General features: G+C 34.1%; 1 protein-coding gene across 3 annotated transcripts in view; it reads left to right on the top strand.

Moving 5' to 3' along the window:
* The first annotated feature begins 796 nt into the window (after positions 1–796).
* Positions 797–18,766, top strand: part of LOC149784886 (mediator of RNA polymerase II transcription subunit 25-like) — a 173,182-nt gene continuing 155,212 nt past the window's right edge. For all 3 annotated transcript variants that reach the window (XM_089978465.1, XM_089978464.1, XM_089978463.1), the window contains exons 1-6: positions 797–1,088; positions 3,842–3,887; positions 4,927–5,051; positions 5,450–5,551; positions 9,832–9,952; positions 16,106–16,171. In XM_089978465.1, the coding sequence (XP_089834591.1) occupies positions 970–1,088; positions 3,842–3,887; positions 4,927–5,051; positions 5,450–5,551; positions 9,832–9,952; positions 16,106–16,171 (579 nt within the window). In that variant the 5' untranslated portion in view covers positions 797–969. The remainder of the gene's footprint in view (positions 1,089–3,841; positions 3,888–4,926; positions 5,052–5,449; positions 5,552–9,831; positions 9,953–16,105; positions 16,172–18,766) is intronic.

Raw genomic sequence — 18,766 nt, 5'->3', positions numbered from 1 at the left:
GATTTGAAACAAATGTAAATGTCACATTTAAGTCCCGGAAGAAACAATATTTCACATCGTCCGTAATCTGGGTCAAATCAGCCTGTTATTACTCAAAAGAGGAGGTATTTCCCAGGTTTAAAAATAACAAGCTTTTTTATTTGAGGAAAGATCTACGGTAGTCTGGATCCCTGAGCAATTTCTAATCTATAGCTCTTCACAACGAACAGAAAGTGAGTAAAGTCAGGGAACCAAATTTTGTATACAGTTCTCGTTCGGAAGACTTTGGCTATTTGCCAAACAAAGACTTGCCTAGAAGTTGATGATTGAACTATTTTCCTCATTCTCTGTCAATCCTACATAATAGCCACAGTAGTCCTAAAATAGATTAGGGTTTCTTTTTGCGAAGAAATTTCTTGCGAACAAAATATGAGATGTTTTTGTACATTACTGCGTCATTATACATCTTAGGCAGAATTTAGTCTCATAGAAATACCCGAAGTATTCCTAAATGCATCTTGCAATAACGTTTCCGGCATGGACTATGTTTTTGCGTCACGCAGGAATTCCCATGAAAATATAGATTAATACGCTTGCGTCTTATATTGTAAATAAGTTTATATTACAGAGGATATTTGAATAGCATAAGTACAATATATTGTTTAATTAATCATCTAATCATTTGTTCAAGTAAAATGTAAGCACCTTTATTGTTTAATTTTAGCGAGATACAGCGAATTTAATTTGATTGGTGGATATATATTTTTGGCGGAAAAGATAAATGGTTCTTTATATGTTATAAGGCACTTCCGCCAGAGTAGAGTAACGAGGAAAGTAAAAAGAAATATATCAGAAAGTTACAATAAAATTGCACTTTTGAAGGATAAAAACAAGAAGTTGCGAGATTTCTTGGCTTTACAGATTTGGAAAATACATTAATAAAATACATGTGAAATATTCTTTTAATCGAACCTGAGACAGTACTACAAAATGGTGGTTTTTGACAATATGAACCCACTTTTCGACGTCGTTTTCGTTGTGGAAGCGACTGCCAATATGGGAGCATATATTGACGAGTTGAAGTCTGCATACATCATCCCTGCATTAGAGTATGTAATTGTTGAACTTGAGTTTTTCTTCTGCTTAAAATTTGCTTTAAATGTGCATTCGAACTGTAATACATTTCAGGATCTTTTTAAAAGAGAATTTTCTGTCTCTATACAGTAACTTAATCTGAATAATTGTAGGACAGAAATTGAAAAAGCCACAGAATAGAAAATTACAGTACAGAAAATCACGAACAAATAATCACAATTTAAATTGTAACTGTTATGAGTTACATGTGGGAGAAAAAGTCACAAGACAAAGTCCATTCGAATTTTACAGTGTTACAGGTTTTTACATGAACGACACAACTGCACTTTCTTCACTGAGACATTAACACAGTAAGTAAAGAATCAGAGATTTGTAAAAATTATTTCAATATATTTAATAATATTCTGCTACAAAATATAATTCATAGTACTAACAAAACAAATTTTTGTAACTGTCACTGCTAATGTAAAAGTTTATTAATGATTTATTGGAATGGTTAATACATTTGCTGTCAGCAACACTATGAAACTTGGGAATGGCCTTCTAGCTTGACATATAGTCAGTTCAGTAGTAGAACTAGACATTATGGTACTTAGGTTCCTGCTGCACTACGGTATCTCTGAAACTAGTTTATGCAGGTCCATAAGATTTGGTGTGATGATCCTACCAAAGTGTAAATTCCTTCCCTCACATATGTTGTTGGTACATGGTTTACCCTGAATGGTTGCTGTGTGCACACTGTGTATGGATGGTGGTAACAAAGGTGGTATTCTTTGGGTTATTAGAGTACAATGGTCCTGATTTGTACTCGTGCTCTCTCTCTCTCTCTCTCTCTCTCAACCCATTGAAATGAACCAGTAGCACAGAATTTGTCTGTGTGTTGATTCTCGGCTGAGTCATACCAAAGACTTACAAAAATGGTACTAACAGCTGCCTTGCTTGGCGCTCAGCATTAAGAGGTTAGTGTTAGGACTAGTCAGCCCAGTGTCGGGATAATGTGATTAGGTGAGACATAATGTTACATGTCTGTGGCATGATGCCCTAGTGCTAGACATCACTATAAACTGCTACACTGTAGATATCATAACGACATGACTGAAAAGTTGTTAAAGCATTATTAAAAATCCAAATCACATACACACACACACACACACACACAGAGAATATGTCAAAATATTTCACAAGTTCTTCAGACTTTGCTGGTACCTCTGGCATGATGGCTCTGATGTGAGTGATGCCCTTTGGCATTGTATTGTTAAGAAAGCTAAGCCAAATAATATTAAGGTACACTCTGACTGATATCAAAGCCAATTTGGATCAAGTTTACAGATGTAATTCTCTCTCATATCCTGCAGTTTTAGATCCTTTCGTCTTTTTAAAATGATTGCAAACCCATAAATGATGACCCATATTGTTCTGGAAGACCATTGTCTTTGATTGGTGTGCATGAAATGCATGCTGTGAGGAAGGCAATTGATGATGGTGCTTGATACACAGTGGAAGAAATTTTAGTTTCACCAGCATTGATTTGCCATCTACTTTTAGTGTATTGAAGAATCATTTGATGCTCAGAAAGCCATTTTGTGTGCCACATTGGTGACAACTGAAATGCATTGAAATTGCCAAACAGTTATTGACCAAATAATTAAAAGAGTGACTGGAGATGTTTAGAAGAGATTGTTAAAGGTGATGAAACATATACAGTATTTGCTTTTTTTAATCTGACTTGATAGAAAATATATGAAGTTTGGATCAGAAAAACAAGAAGACACCACAAACCACTTGAAGCAGTTGGATTGTGAAGAGAAGTTCTCTGTGTTTTTTTTAATACAAAAGGAAGGTCTGGTGATCCAGGTATCTGTTCCTGATGGCTAATTTCACTGTATATTATTATGCCTCCAAAGTATTACCAAAAGTTCAATACCTGTCTATGTACTAGCACCAGAAGTATCCATCCAATCCACAATGAACCAGCGCATAAATCTGCTATCATGACAGACTTGTATCATCCAGATCGATTCCCATTGTCAAAGATTTTGCTGCAAGGCAAATGATTTGAAAGCCGCTATGTGTTTGTACCAGCAGCTTCCAGTGTATGAACAACATATGAAATAGTGAATTTAAAATGGCCTTTAAAATTCAGATTGAGAGAGTGTTTAGAGGTCCATGGGGAGTACTTTTAGACTATGCACAGATGTACTGACTAATTAAGAGCTTTGTTGATGTGTGTATTCATAACTTTTTATATACCCATCATGTAAGGTATTAAAGATAAGTATATAAAAGTACATTGTTTTAAACTAGTACTGAATAGTATGGTAGCCCTGAATTTCACAAAATTATGCAAATGATTGTTTATGTAGATTAAAACCCTTGGCTGAATCAGATATCCTTAATAAGGGTGTATTGAAGTCATGTAGTCGAAAGGCATTGGGCTGTTATGTAGGGTGTATTGAAATTATGTAGCCCAAAGTCAGTAGACTACGATATAATGTCATGAATTGCATTATATTTTTGGTTAAAAAACATTGCTTAGTAATACTTTAAAAAGAATCATATTTTAATGACACATAATAAAATATAGAAAAGGATGGTCAGCTTGCAGTTCATATTCAAATGGTATCTTTATCTTCTTGTTGTTAGCAACTTTAAGCAGTGCTTGTACTAAGTTGTAGGTGCTTTTTGGTAGCCCAGTGCCCAATGGTCTACATTTTTTTAAATTAGTCAGTTAATATAGCCAAATCATATTTGATTTTTTAAATTACAGGTATTTCAATGGAGGCCCACCTGACCCTACTGATTATGGGAATGATGTGAGTATAATATAGTATTTCTCTTGTTTCCCATATTAAGCAAAATCCTGTATGATAGCTTTGGAAGACTTTGTTTTCCATATTCATTTATTTCTTTCAAAATGTTGTGGTTCTTTATTAATTGGGACATCCTTTAGTTATTTGAATCTTTTTTCGATACTGTCATTGTCTTTAAAATGAAAATGACATGCAGAATAAGTTGACACAGGATTATGTTTATTCATGAAAAGCAGATAATGACTATGTGACACACATATACATTTACTTACCATATGTTTCAAAATCCATGCCCCAGCTTGATAGAAATAGAGTGGCATCCACCACCACCCACTCCATCCCATCTCATTTGCCCTCTGTGCCCATCCCCACTGTGTCTCCAGGTCACTAAAATACCTTATAACCACCTGAATTTGCATGTGTCACAGTCTGTTTATTTCATGTGTCACAGTCTGTTTATTTCATGCAGGATAAACTTTAATTTGTTTGTGTTACAGGACTTATTTAATGTAGGATAAACATATGAATGTGCGTATGTCTTTTTATTCTGGAGGCATGGTAGCACACTTGATTGTCAGATTTTGTAATCCAAGGTTGTGGGTTTGATACCTTGGTCAGCTGCATGAATATGTTCTTGGGAAATGCACTTTACTCCCATTTCTTGAGTAAGATATGGCCAACAATGTGTTAAAAGTGGCACTGAAAATGAATGAACTAACTAGCCATCAATAGCTATGAAATATGCAATTTCTTGCATTCATTTTGACTTGTGCTTGATTATTTCTATTCCTGAAGGATGGAATTTGTATATTTATTAATTGACACCAATAAAAGAACCCCTTACTTCAACAAAGGGGCCCCTCTTTCCCTCGCCTTCTTAACAAATTCTTTGCTGACACAGTGAGAGCAAAAACATGTCTTTAGCTCATTTTATTTTATTTCATCAATTTTTCACCTCAGACTGCTTTGTTGCAGATGTCTTTTATTTTATTTGTACTGACCAATCAGTCAAAAATAATGATTTTGTTTTTTCTGCTTACAGTACAGCTGCACTCTTTACAATATGGTGACATTCTTTGCAAATGACATTGCCCCAGACACGGCCACTAGATGTTCTGACCTGACCACAAACATTCACCAGTTTCTTACCTGGCTGGACAATATTAGGTAAGAGTTTGGGAATGTTAATAAAACAGAACGTAAAGAAAATAATCGTAAATCCATATTATATGCAAAGGTTTATATAACAAAAAATACAGCTCATATATGAAGCTCAGCCTTTCAACAGAATGAATAACTTGTCACAGTGTAAGGGGAACTAGAATACATACTTTAATACCAAGTATTCTGTATTGCTGCATGACTAAAAGTTATATGAAGTCAGGATTCAAAAAGAACCACATGTCTTCATATTAAAAACATAATATAAGAGTTAATTTGTATGAGTGAATCAGAGGTTTAACTTGTAAGGACAAACAATTCAATTAAGCACCCAGAACATGTAAAGCCAGTGAGTCATCGCTGCATTTTTATTATTTGAACTTGACCTATATTTTCTGTTTCAGCTTTATTGGTGGCTGTGGAGAGGGTTACAGTCACATTGCAGAAGGCCTAAGAACAGCACTGCATGTGTTTGATGATATTAAGGAGAGGCGAAACAATGACAGGTTTATTATACCTAACAATGACAGGTTTATTATACCTAACAATGACAGGTTTATTATACCTAACAATGACAGGTTTATTATACCTAACAATGACAGGTTTATTATACCTAACAATGACAGGTTTATTATACCTAACAATGACAGGTTTGTTATACCTAACAATGACATGTTTATTATACCTAACAATGACAGGTTTATTATACCTAACAATGACAGGTTTATTATACCTAACAATGACAGGTTTATTATACCTAACACTGACAGGTTTATTATACCTAACAATGACAGGTTTATTATACCTAACAATGCCAGGTTTATTATACCTAACAATGACAGGTTTATTATACCTAACAATGCCAGGTTTATTATACCTAACAATGACAGGTTTATTATACCTAACAATGACAGGTTTATTATACCTAACAATGACAGGTTTATTATACCTAACAATGACAGGTTTATTATACCTAACAATGACAGGTTTGTTTTACCTAACAATGACAGGTTTATTATACCTAACAATGACAGGTTTATTATACCTAACAATGACAGGTTTGTTTTACCTAACAATGACAGGTTTATTATACCTAACAATGACAGGTTTGTTATACCTAACAATGACATGTTTATTATACCTAACAATGACATGTTTATTATATCTAACAATGACAGGTTTATTATACCTAACAATGACAGGTTTATTATACCTAACAATGACAGGTTTATTATACCTAACAATGACAGGTTTATTATACCTAACAATGACAGGTTTATTATACCTAACAATGACAGGTTTGTTTTACCTAACAATGACAGGTTTATTATACCTAACAATGACAGGTTTATTATACCTAACAATGACAGGTTTGTTTTACCTAACAATGACAGGTTTATTATACCTGACAATGACAGGTTTGTTATACCTAACAATGACATGTTTATTATACCTAACAATGACAGGTTTATTATACCTAACAATACACCTTAAGTTTAGTTGTTTCTTTAAAAGAAAACCCACAAAGATGAAATTGAGAATCTGGATGGAATGGAAATGAAATTTCTGCCATATCGGGTATAGGAAAGCAGTTGTCTTGGTCTGCTGATATTGACCTGTATTTCACAATTTTCTTCTCAAAATTATCAGATTAATAAGGCATAGTTTGACACTTAAATAACATCTGACTTGGAATGCATTTAATGTTACATCAACACATACATAACTGATTTTTTTAAAAGAGTTAAACCATAGGAGACACCATCTTTACTCTCTTTTATCTGTAATACTCAGAAACTCAGGAAATACCATCTTTTCTCATTTTTATCTGTAAAATTCACTGTTTAATACAGTTACAGTCAAGTTTACCAGTTTCAGGTGCCTAATTCATTAACCCTTGGAAATTCCTCTATTCCAAATAGATGATTTAATTAGCTTGTTCCAGCAAGTATTTTATGAACAACAATCAGATTTATGATAGCAGTGGAAACAGTAGTGCCCACTGGCCACTACCAGGTCAAAATGTATGTCCATTTAGAAAAGGAATTGAGTCACAATGCCCTTGTTTGTTATTTATTGAAAAAATTTACAGATAAATCCCTGTCACTGCATGATGGATTTCTTAATTTTGACAGCTAGTGTTCAGTTGTCCTGGTTTTGGAGTTGGATCTTCAGCATGGTTTTGTGCTTACTAATATATTTCATTTTATATACAATCTACATAATTTTAACGTCTTAATGCTGACATTTTATAGTAATTCATGTTTACGTTTATTTGAAAAGGTTTGTCTTCCCAAATTTTTCGATTCTCTGTATCTACATACAGGTAAAACCCGTTATAACATGATTCCACTTATAATGTTATGGCAGCATGGCTCCCATTTTTTAATTTAAATAAATACATGCTCTCAGAAAAGCTGATTATTTGTATCCCAAGCGGATTTTTAATCCCAGCACTATGTTTAATGTTGCTTCAACTTCCGAAATTTTCTAAAACATATTTTGATACATGATCAAGAGGTTAGTTAAAACTGATGACATTGAAATTTAAATGCACATTTTCTGTGGGGAAGTTTTTTGAAAAATTTGTTAATGCGATCCCACTTATGTCACGATGTAATTCTTTGGACCCCAAGCATCGTGTTATAACAGGTTTTACCTGTATTTACAATTTTTACTTAGCACTGAATAGTTATTATTGTGCTGTTGAATGCTAATGCATGCATTTCTTATTATTGTTCAGTACAAGTGACACAGAATTTCTGTACAAACTTGAATAAGAGCTTTAGAAACTAGAGGAAACTGCCAGAGACTCTTATTTTTTTATCTTTGGTGCACAAAAGTCCCCCCCCCCCCAGTGCCTGTCAGGTGCATAAAACATGATTCAAGAAATAAAGACAGAAGATCATTATGGTTGACTTTAGACTGAATTGAATATATCCCATGCTTACTGAATAGAGTTCACTCATTACCAAGGAAGCATAAGACAATCAATTTCCTTGGCTAACAGAAATGTTTTGCTGAGTTTGATTAGCTTAGGAAGCAGTTGAGCTCATGGTGAATCATTGTTAGAACATGTAAAGATGAGAAGATGACATTTTCAGGGAAGACAGTGCTGCATTCATTTTCAAAGTAGTGTACAGGGAAGAAAAAATGTTGACTCAGATGTTTAAAATAAATTCCAGATGAGAATGATTACTCAAGCATGACGAATTCAAATTCCACGATGGAAGGTTCATGACAGGGGAGGCTGGTAATGATCAGTCACTTAGACACTGGATTTATTAATTTCTGCAAAAATGAATCCCTTTCCGAGCATTATATACTTTGAATCAGTCACAATTTAGTCTGAACAAAGCACAGTTCATTATCTTTTCCTTGTCAACTAAAATATACATGAAAAAACAATGCTCAGGGGTAGTACAAATAATGTTGCTTGCTTGAGACATTTGTTGCAAAAGCTGAGTTGGTTGTTGCTATGATTTCACCATAGTTTCTATGGAAATTTCCCACCCAAAATACTAACTGGTGACAGGTGTCGATTTTATGGGCAAAGACTTTAGCAAATATGTGGTATGCCATGATTTTATCCTCTTCAAGCAAATCATTTAAGCATTTGAGAATCCTCAACTTCCAAGCATTTGTAGGACTATGGGTTATGACACATTTTTTGAGATTTTTAATGAACTGTTGAGATGTAGAATAAAATCTTGGGATTTCAAATCATTCTGAGTAGCAGACAATTTGGTTTTACTTAGAAATGAAGCTGTATATCATAGATAGTGAACTTTCAGTGGTAGTTGGGTGGAAGGGGAGGGGTTCATTTGATAGTCAGCTGAGTAGAAACAGGCATATGCATGCTTACGAGGTTTGGCAGAAATGTTAATGTTAAGCCAGCAATCAGGTTTAAGAAGACAGTGTACAAGTAGCTGAAAATGTGATTAGGACTTTATCAAACTGTTGATTGACATCCCTCAGGGTAAACTTTTCCGTAAAGCTGAGACAGAGCAGTCATAAAATGTACACCCTGCATGAACCTTTAGGTAAGGTTTCTTTAAAGGGAAATATGTTCTATTTTCATAAGTTGTTCATCATCAGACTTTGTCTACAAATTCATCAAGGGGGTGGGGGTGAGAGGATTTATATCCCTAGAGATTCAAGGCCATGGAAGTCATAGTGAGCAAACTATTTTAATTACTTTTGTTTAGATTTTTTTAGCAGTTTTTGATCCAGTAGTAGTACTATTTAGTATTGCTATCAATGAATTGTCATCAAAATTAAGATGTGTATTGTGGAATAGGTCACAACTGATGTATGGTTTAAAATGTTAAGTGGTTATTTTTTTATAGATTATTTTTATTTTTTGAGGGGGAACAAACTTACATGATGTGTTTGTATATGGGTGGGTATTAGACTGATTCGCCATTGTAAATTAGGGACTGATGAACTGATGGATCCAAGCATTTAAGGTCAAGTTGTTGAGAGCTGTATAAAGGGATTTAATCTTCTGTTAACATACATCTGTTGTGATCATATTTGTAATATCTTAACAGTCGAAGGAGTGGGTGATATGTCAGAGGTCAAGGTTACTGATGTTAGTCTAGTGCTATTATTACAGGTGAGATGCTAAATTTATGTACTTTATGAATTCTTTGGCTTTAAACATTATAAGTTGAACTAAAGAACTTGGTTTTATTAAAATGTCTTGGACTTTCTGGATATTGGTAATTACTCAGATAATTTTAATGCCTTCTAAAGGATGTACTCTTTTTTTCCTTTATTCTAGTTTGTCACCAGAGAGACACTGTATCTTGGTGTGTAATTCTCCACCATATCATCTACAAAGCAGTGAAGGATGTCGGTACATAGGCTATTACTGTGACCAATTAGCAAACATGCTAGCCAAGGTATGTCCACCAATTAGCAAGCATTCTGGCTTGGGCTTGTTTCAGTAAAACATATATCCCCCTGGGGACGGCACATCATAAAAACTTCTGTAGGAGGTCGTGTTTCAAACTATTTGTCTCTGACAGTGGAAGGTCAGTTAAAAGAATCACCTCTGTTGTTAGTTGTGTTAACAAGATGAAAAATTGCTGGTGAGGTTATCAGAAAAAACCCGAATATATATTTAAAATCACATCTAACCCCCTCCTAGCAGTCTAACATAAATAAAACATTGGGTCAGAAAATGGTGCCAGTACATGCGATTCCATTTAAATAATAATATCATTATTTCTGCATATTCCAATCAGTATTTTCCCATTGGTATTAATTTCCTGATCTGTTGTTCGTTTCTTGTGCAATTTTTACACATCAAGAATTCTCACAGTATCATTAAAAAAACAATGTAATATGCACCAAATTGAGTGGTTTGAGAAGAAATTCATTTTTTAACCCAAAAATCACTGAAGCTATGAGTTCTGGCATTAAAGCCTCACAATAAATAACATTCGAAGTTGCCATGATATTAATTTAGGATGCAAGTGTACTAATTTCACCTTTGGTATATTCAAATCTTGAATGTGATAGAGGAAAATGGCTTCAAAATAAACACATCAATTTTAGAACTTGTTCATGGACTATGAATCAAGTAAATAATCCAACTGAATTGTTAGGAAATTTTTAATTCTTTTGACAACATCGTAATTACATGTTAAATATGGAGTAAGCCTATTTCCTTTCTGTCATCCCTACCAAGACACCACCACAACCACGTGACCGTGCCCAATGACATCACAGTAATGATCATTATACAACTAGACATGACATCTCTTTGAGTATTTTGATTTCAGTAGAGCCTTTATAGAGTTGAACAGTAAGAAAGAATGACAGATATTTAAGTGTTAGAGAGCTGTTTACCAATGGCTATTTCTCTGGCCACCATTCCTCACTGGAGATCACGCACAATAAAATTTGGATTAAATCCTAAAATCCTGGCAGCTTCCCTGCAGGGGAGATAACTTGACCGTTTTATTTGATTTTATTGGTCTCTGGTTATCCCATGGTATTTCTGTTGCTTGAACATTATCTTACAGTGTCTAGTCAGGATGGTCGAAAAAGACATACAGCCATTGAGAGTTGTTGAAGGACTCACATTACTACAGATGTGAATGAATGAGAACCATACTATAAATCAGTGAAGATAAAATAGAGTATATATGGGTTTGACTGTCCTTGATTGATTGATAATGAAAGTAAGATTTTCTTTTTGAATCAATACAGTGAGTCCTGAACTCTTGGGCTTTGTGCAGAAACATGGAATCCAAGCAGAATACGTCCAGAAATTTAGAGGTTTTCAATCTTGGATTTAGTCTCCCTGTTGCATTTCACATTGATATGCACATTCACAGACAATTAGTATAGTAGTAGGAAAAGTAAGTGACAGATTTAGATACATATCATAGACAAGACAAATAATATATGGGGGGAGAAGATCATAAAAACGGGCTGGAATGGAGAAGTATAATAACTACAATAATGAGTGGAAGTTTGTCCCTTTTAGATGTGTGTAACATTATTTTCTCAGCTTCAGTAAGGAACTACATCAAAGGGAGGTCAATAAAGGGTGTACAGTTAACTAAACCAACGTGAATTTGACTACTTGAAAGATGTATCAAATCAATTTTAACCTTCTGGTTATATCTGTTCTAGTCTGTTTCTGTCCATTCTAGTGATAATGTCCACAGAATCAGTATGGTTGGAAAAATATTAGGCAGATTATGATTACTACATACGCTGTACTTCTGCCTGAGAGATATGAATGATTTCATTTCTTGGTTTGTTGATTCTGGTTGTTGCTTAATTCAAATGCATCATTGAAAAACATTGATGCATTCTCATACTTTGTTACAGATATTTATTACAGATGCACATCTCTAGATATTGGTGAATATAGCTTGAATAAGTTATAACAGTTCTGTTTGGAACAATGGACATTGTTAGAGAAACTTTAAGTGAGCTAAAATGTAAACTTTTCGACAGGTTGTGATGCAAGATTACTCAAGACATCTCCATCTCATATGTTTACCATGAAAAATCCATTTGTACCAACTGATGACTTTTAGTTAAGTGTCAGAAAGGCATAATTAATGATATTCAGAAGTCTAAAAAAAATGTTACTATAGTCAAAATTTATAAACTCATACAGCTGTGGCAAAAATGATGGACTAGTACCTTTGCTGCTGTTGCCACAGTTGATTAGTTGGTTGATTTAGTTTGGTTTAGTTTTTTTTGTGGGTGGGGGGTAACAGTATATTAGGTGGAGGAAGAACCTCGAAAAACCACAAACCCAAATTGGTTGATCTGTGACAAAACTCATTATGTGAGACATGCAAGTGATCTGTAAAATCCAGCACCTTAGTACACTTGGGCGCATGGAGTCTCTGTTGATTTGATGTTTATCACAAACAGCCGAAGTCATTTAAACTTGAGACGTCAGGTTTCGTTAGGTCATTAAGGCGTTTACACAATTTTCAGATGAAGAGAATCTATATATGGCAGCCTGAAGAAAATCCAGGTACTTTTGAAACACCAAACCCACTTATGTTGAACCACTGACCTTCCGCAAGTAACTGGCAACATTCTCATTTACACATTGGAGGCAAGTAATCACAAAACAAGCATATTGTACCACTCTGCCGTGGAAGCCCCTCAGACCATAAGTATAAGTCTCATATGAAAGACTAGAAGTGGAAGATAGAACCTATAACAACTGGATTGAAAGTACAGAATCGGTGGCCATCAGTGATGATCATGATGCCGTTGACAATACAGTTAACTCAATGACATTGATTTTACGAGTACTCTGGGAAAAATTGATTCATTGACTTTCATCCATTTTTTAAAATCTAATTGATGATATAAAAATGTTTGACCTGCTATATTTCTTTTTTTAAAAACTTTATATTAGTTTTGCAACAAGGCATAAAAATAAGATGTTGGTGACTGAAATATATGTTCTTACAAATCATGTACTATCAGTTTACCAAAACATTTATTAAAAAAAATAATAACAAGGAATCATAGCATCTGACCACGTATTTAAAGTAACACTAGATTTAACTATTATTTTAATCAAAAGCAGCATGCCTGAGAACAAAGAAAAATAGCAAAACATAATGATCACTTTAGTAAACACACAGTTAGTAAGGATACAAATTCATGATTTCTGTATTAGAATAGTAATATCTATTATAAAATCTATATTCCTGGATATTATATTAGAAGGTATTATGGGACTGTTCATTGAATTCTTCACATAATAAGCCACATTAGAAAATGTGTGATTTCAGTATCAGAGACATATATAGCTGACAGACAAAGAAGCAAAAGGACAAAAGATTGATTATAATGAATGAATACAAATAAAAATATGCAGTAGATTATATGATCTATAAGAATTCAGTAGATTACCTCCAGCCAGCTGTCATTTAAATTGCTTCTGTCCCCAACCTAATATTAAAATCGCTTCTACTGCACACTAACCCATTGCCAGAAATTATGTTTAAAAAAATATGCTTCGGTAGGGGGCAGAGTTTTTCGATTAAAACATATCAGATGGTGGATCGTAATTTTTTAAAATTCTGTTGTGGGTTCGTTGAGTTTGAAAGTACCTTCCCCCAGGGGGCATATGTTTTACTGGAACAGCCCTTAGGTACATATGTGTACATATGAAACTTTTTCTCATGTTTAGTGTTGTGATGTTAATCCATTTTGTTAGGCATTTTGTTGAAAGGACTAATTCACTATTTACAACTTTTTTGATATGTGGAAAACATTTATTTCTTTGCCATTCCAGTTAAATATTTGGACTTTAGCCTCTTTCATAAAATATGTGAATGTTATATGTTTGGAGGAAAAAATAAATCATCTCCAAATTTTAGGAAAGTAAGACTTGGTGTATAGGGAAAAAATGGTCCTCTTCAAAATTGGTAGATTTTTAAAATATTTTTTTATTCCTTTCAGCTGATAACTAAAGTTTTAGCAAACAGACTACAGTATTTCTAAAAGAAAGAATCCTATTAATTTTTGAAGTCAATGAAACCATTGCTATGCATTTCATTTCTGGAGTGTAACTTCTAATTAACAGAATTCAATGAAGTTTCATACATTTGTTTTCCTGGACCTCTGGAAAAATCTTGTTGATTTTGTTGGTCAGTATAGTAATTGTTACCGAAAACAGATTTTAAAAACGAAAAGTGTCAAGGTTGCAAAAGATGCATAAAACTTAGTCCTTTCATTCACTGATTTACAATTTCTAGCCTGATTGTGGCCAAGGTGTCCCTAACACTGTCAAATCATTGTTGTTTCAATACAAATGGAAGCTACATAGGGATGTAAACAAGCGAACTGGCTGCTTGCTTCTATTTCTTGCTTTTAGAATAGTCTATTTCAGTAAAAACTGTTATCTTCATCTAATATTAGCAACATCTAGTTTTAATATTTCTTAAACAAATTGAACAAATAAATATGAGAACTCTTGTACACATGTGTTCAAAGAGATGTAAATCCAGAGTGTACAAAATTTTGGAGATTTTCAAAGATGGTGAACTACATCACATCTGTTGCTTGAAAACAGACTGGCCCAAGCATATATGGCTACCACATTGTTAAAGAAACTCCCTTTTGGGATCTTAAGTGGCCAAGCGGTCTTAAGTGCTCACCATTACAGATCACTGCCATCTCACCTCTGTGTGCATGGGTTCGAGTCTTGGGCTCGCTAATGTGGGTATGATATAAAGCTTTCCATTAGCTTCTCATGGGTTAGTGGTTCTTTCCATGGTTTTTCCGGGTTCTTCCTCCACCATTTATACTGGCCACCATATATAGCTATCTTGTGCTGAAAAATGGCGTTAATCCCTACAACAACAACTCCCTTTCGATTCAAAACATCAATAAGTTGACAGTGTTTGGGACTCCCTTGTGAGTCAGGTTTGAAATTATAAATCAGTTTATGAAATAACAAAATTTTGTGCATTTATTATATCTTATGTGCTTTCTGTTTCTAAAATTGGTACGGAGGTAAAAACAAACTGGATGGTGTGAGAGTACTAATACATTTGTTTCCCATGGCTCCAGAAAAAACCCTATTTAATTGGTGGTAACTACACAGTGCATTTCTATTTAATTGGTGGTAACTACACAGTGCATTTCTATTTAATTGGTGGTAACTACACAGTGCATTTCTATTAAACTTCGTTTATGTACATCTTTAAGAAATACCCTGGTTGATTGGGGTGGGTGGGTGTTGTTCACTTTCAAGGCCAAGGTTGCAGAAACTATATAGTTCATCTTATCCTTGATTTCCAAATAAGTAGGCTGCATAAATTTACTTGTAAGCATGTCTGCCACAGATAAAATGTTGATTTCTTGGAAAATTGTAGGCCATAATTTAATCCCAAATGGGTGACAATTGTATTGTTGACACCATGTATGTACATGTCACATATGTACTCAAAATATACTGGGGAAAAGGAATTCAAACATCTAACTGTAAGGTGATGGGGTGTCCCATGCCATTGGCATTAATCTTTGTTTTGTTTATCTGATAAATTAATTGTATATAATAGAGAAGCATCATGTTGATTCACCATTCATGTCATTACACAACAATAATTTTGAGTATTTTATTAATAGAATTGGTGTTTGGAGTCATGTAATAAATATACTATTAAATGTGTTCTAACTACAGTTTAAATTTACTATGTGTTGTTGATATTGCTTGCAACTTATTTCATATTTTTAAAAAAAAAGAGTTGTAATGCTATCTATTCATGATGCTGCTTTCAATACATTTTTGTTCCAATTTCAGTATTCATTCTTTGTGTTCCAATTTCAGTATTCATCCTTTGTGTTCCAATTTCAGTATTCATCGTTTATGTTCCAATTTCAGTATTCATCCTTTGTGTTCCAATTTCAGTATTCATCCTTTGTGTTCAAATTTCAATATTCATTCTTTGTGTTCCAATTTCAATATTCATCTTTTGAAACCATTTGTTACTGTAATTATTGTACGTGTTGAAGACTTGTTGTAAATAGGGAAAAATATTCATCTTTTACAGCAAGGAATCTACTTGTCCATCATGTCACCAAGAAAAATTCCTGCTTTACAGAAACTTTATGAAGAGGTATGTTGACATAAATTGATTGATGAACTAACCGATTAATTGATTAGTTGGTTGCTAGTGATCAGAATGATTAGATTCTAAAATAAAATTCAAGATCTCTTTAAAACGCTGGTTTTCTCAGTGAAATACGTTTCCCATTCACATGGCATTCACATGACATCAGGAATAATAGCCTGCTGCCTCATGAATCCAGCACTTTTAAAAAACAAAATAATCTTTTCCTGTTTATCTTTCATAGACAAAGGCATACATGCCAACCATTACACTTTTGGTGTAATCATTATGCTTTTTTTTCCACAAAATTACGTTTTACACATAAATGTATATGGATTATGTGGTTTCATTATATCCCTGTCCCCCAATATCAGTAATTTGTTTTCTCGTTTTTATTAACATCCCATTAATTCCACAGACCATATTCTAGAAAAGACAGCTTCTACATAACTACAACACTTGTCTGTAGACTTGCATGCACTTTCCTGACAGTATTCATATGCTCTGTTTATAGCAGCTATTCTATTTTCAAACTTTCTACCTCGGATTCTATTTATAGCAAATGTCTGGCTTGGTTACGGGAGAAGAGACTGGTTTTTAATTTTTAATCATTGCTCGCAGTTTCTTTGTTTTAATTCATATTTGGTACAGAACCAGCTTGTATGTATTTAGTGCTAAAAATCATCAGATTTATTATAGTCGATGCGTGTGTTTGAGCAAAAATGTTTTTCAGATAATTTCACAGATGGATTAGAAAAATACGAAAAACTGTTTCAAAGATGAAAACATGAATTACATAATACAACATTCCATTGTAGGGCAGCTTCACACCCATTGCAGGCTGGGTGGAAAGGATTTTAATATTATTCATGGTGGTAAATTTTATGTGGAACAATGCTTGAAATCAAGGAAACCTTGAATTTTACTTACTGAGTTCTTAAAAGAACATGGACTACCCTTAGCAGTAGAAGACTATGATGGTCCTTTGTTCAAACGAATGTTTCCTGGTTCCAAAATTGCAGAAGATATGCATGTGCAAGAGCAAAATCCATCTAATATTGTACGGTGTTGAGCTGTCGATACTTCACTTAAAATTGCAGAATTCATGCAAATTGGGCTGTTTAGTATTGCAACAGTTGGGATTAGTGGTTATGATGACAAAAAGTTGCACTCAGTCTGTGTAAGAGACTTTGACAGTAAAAAGGGCAAAGTCAGGACGTCGATAATGCTTTAAATAAGCATGATTTATGTTGGCAGAACTGTATGGGTTTTTTAGCTGACAATGCATGAGTGATGACTAGAATTTATAGAGGAGTTGTATTCTTTAGTTTGAAAATTGTCTGCATCATTGTACATAACAGGTTGTCCCTGCCATTTGATACACCTTGCTGAAGGCAAGGCTGCATATAAATTAGAAGCATTCTACCTGACACTGTACTTCGTGCGGACAGAGTTGTTGTGCATTGGCACCTTATTTCCTGGCTAAAAGACCCAAAAACTGGAACATATAAATTTCCCCTCTTTTGTCAGGTTCACAAAGGAATATTGGTTCTTTACCATTCTAATGCTGACTGAGAGATTGTTCAGTATTGTTAAAAAAAAAACTTAATTCAGATCCAGGTTTAGAACCAAGCATTTAGTGCTGTACTGGAAAACATTCATAGTCTCAGTTTGTACAAAATGTTTTGAAATGCATTATGAGAGTTTGTTGCTTTTTAAAGCTAAAAGTGCTACATATGAAAACTTGAAGCAGTAATTGATGTTAAAAGACCAGAGGGGTAAATAAATCATTTTGTACACATGTTCATTGAAGTTTTATCATGTTATATGTGGATTGCTCTTTTTCTGCTTAGATACTCTTTTCATCCACTTGGATTACACTTTTTCCTCAGGGGTTGGAATGTATGCAAAAGGCAATAAGTCTTGCAATTATCTCCCCTTGCCACCACCAGGTGTCTCCAGTTTTTAGCTTCGTTGCTATACTGATAGCATCAAATATTTTACTTCTGACAGTCCAAGCCATTTTAGTGTTGAAATGGGACCACTCAACTTTCTGTTTGGATTTATTGTGTGGGGCAATCATTGCCAAGCATGTTGTATACATTATTTGTTCAGTTTCTTCCAAATTTGAGTGACTTTTCAGGGCTCAAATTTAACACAAATTATTTTGTAGCCAGAAGGACTAGTATATTGAGAAATTTACTAGTCCTGCCAGATCTTTACTAGTCCTGTTCACAAAGCAATGTCACACAGCTTTCATGTATGTTTACCGATTCAGTCTTAAAGTTCGAACAACCCACAACAAAACTGGGTGTTTTCTGTGTTTGTTTTTGCGAATTGCATACACCAGTTACACCACATAAAGTTCATTTCCTCATCATAATTCAGCCATTCCCTGTCTTTTGTCCATTTCTTCTTAAATTTTCCATTACGCTTTTCCCTATCATTAGAGTTATTCCTCATCATTCTCATTCAACTTTTGCTTTTTTGCTTTTTTTCGGGTGGCTGAACATTTTCTATCAAATGCCACATTTTGCCTGTCTTATAAGGAGGGAATTGTGCCTTGTTTTGAAATACGAGATGTTATAGTATAGCTGACGC

This window comes from Sinohyriopsis cumingii, chromosome 13, assembly GCF_028554795.1.
Source record: "Sinohyriopsis cumingii isolate HCF-2022 chromosome 13, ASM2855479v2, whole genome shotgun sequence".
NCBI lineage: Eukaryota > Metazoa > Mollusca > Bivalvia > Unionida > Unionidae > Sinohyriopsis > Sinohyriopsis cumingii.
Note: the sequence above shows the minus strand (reverse complement) of the source record. Positions and strands in the feature narration are given on the sequence as shown.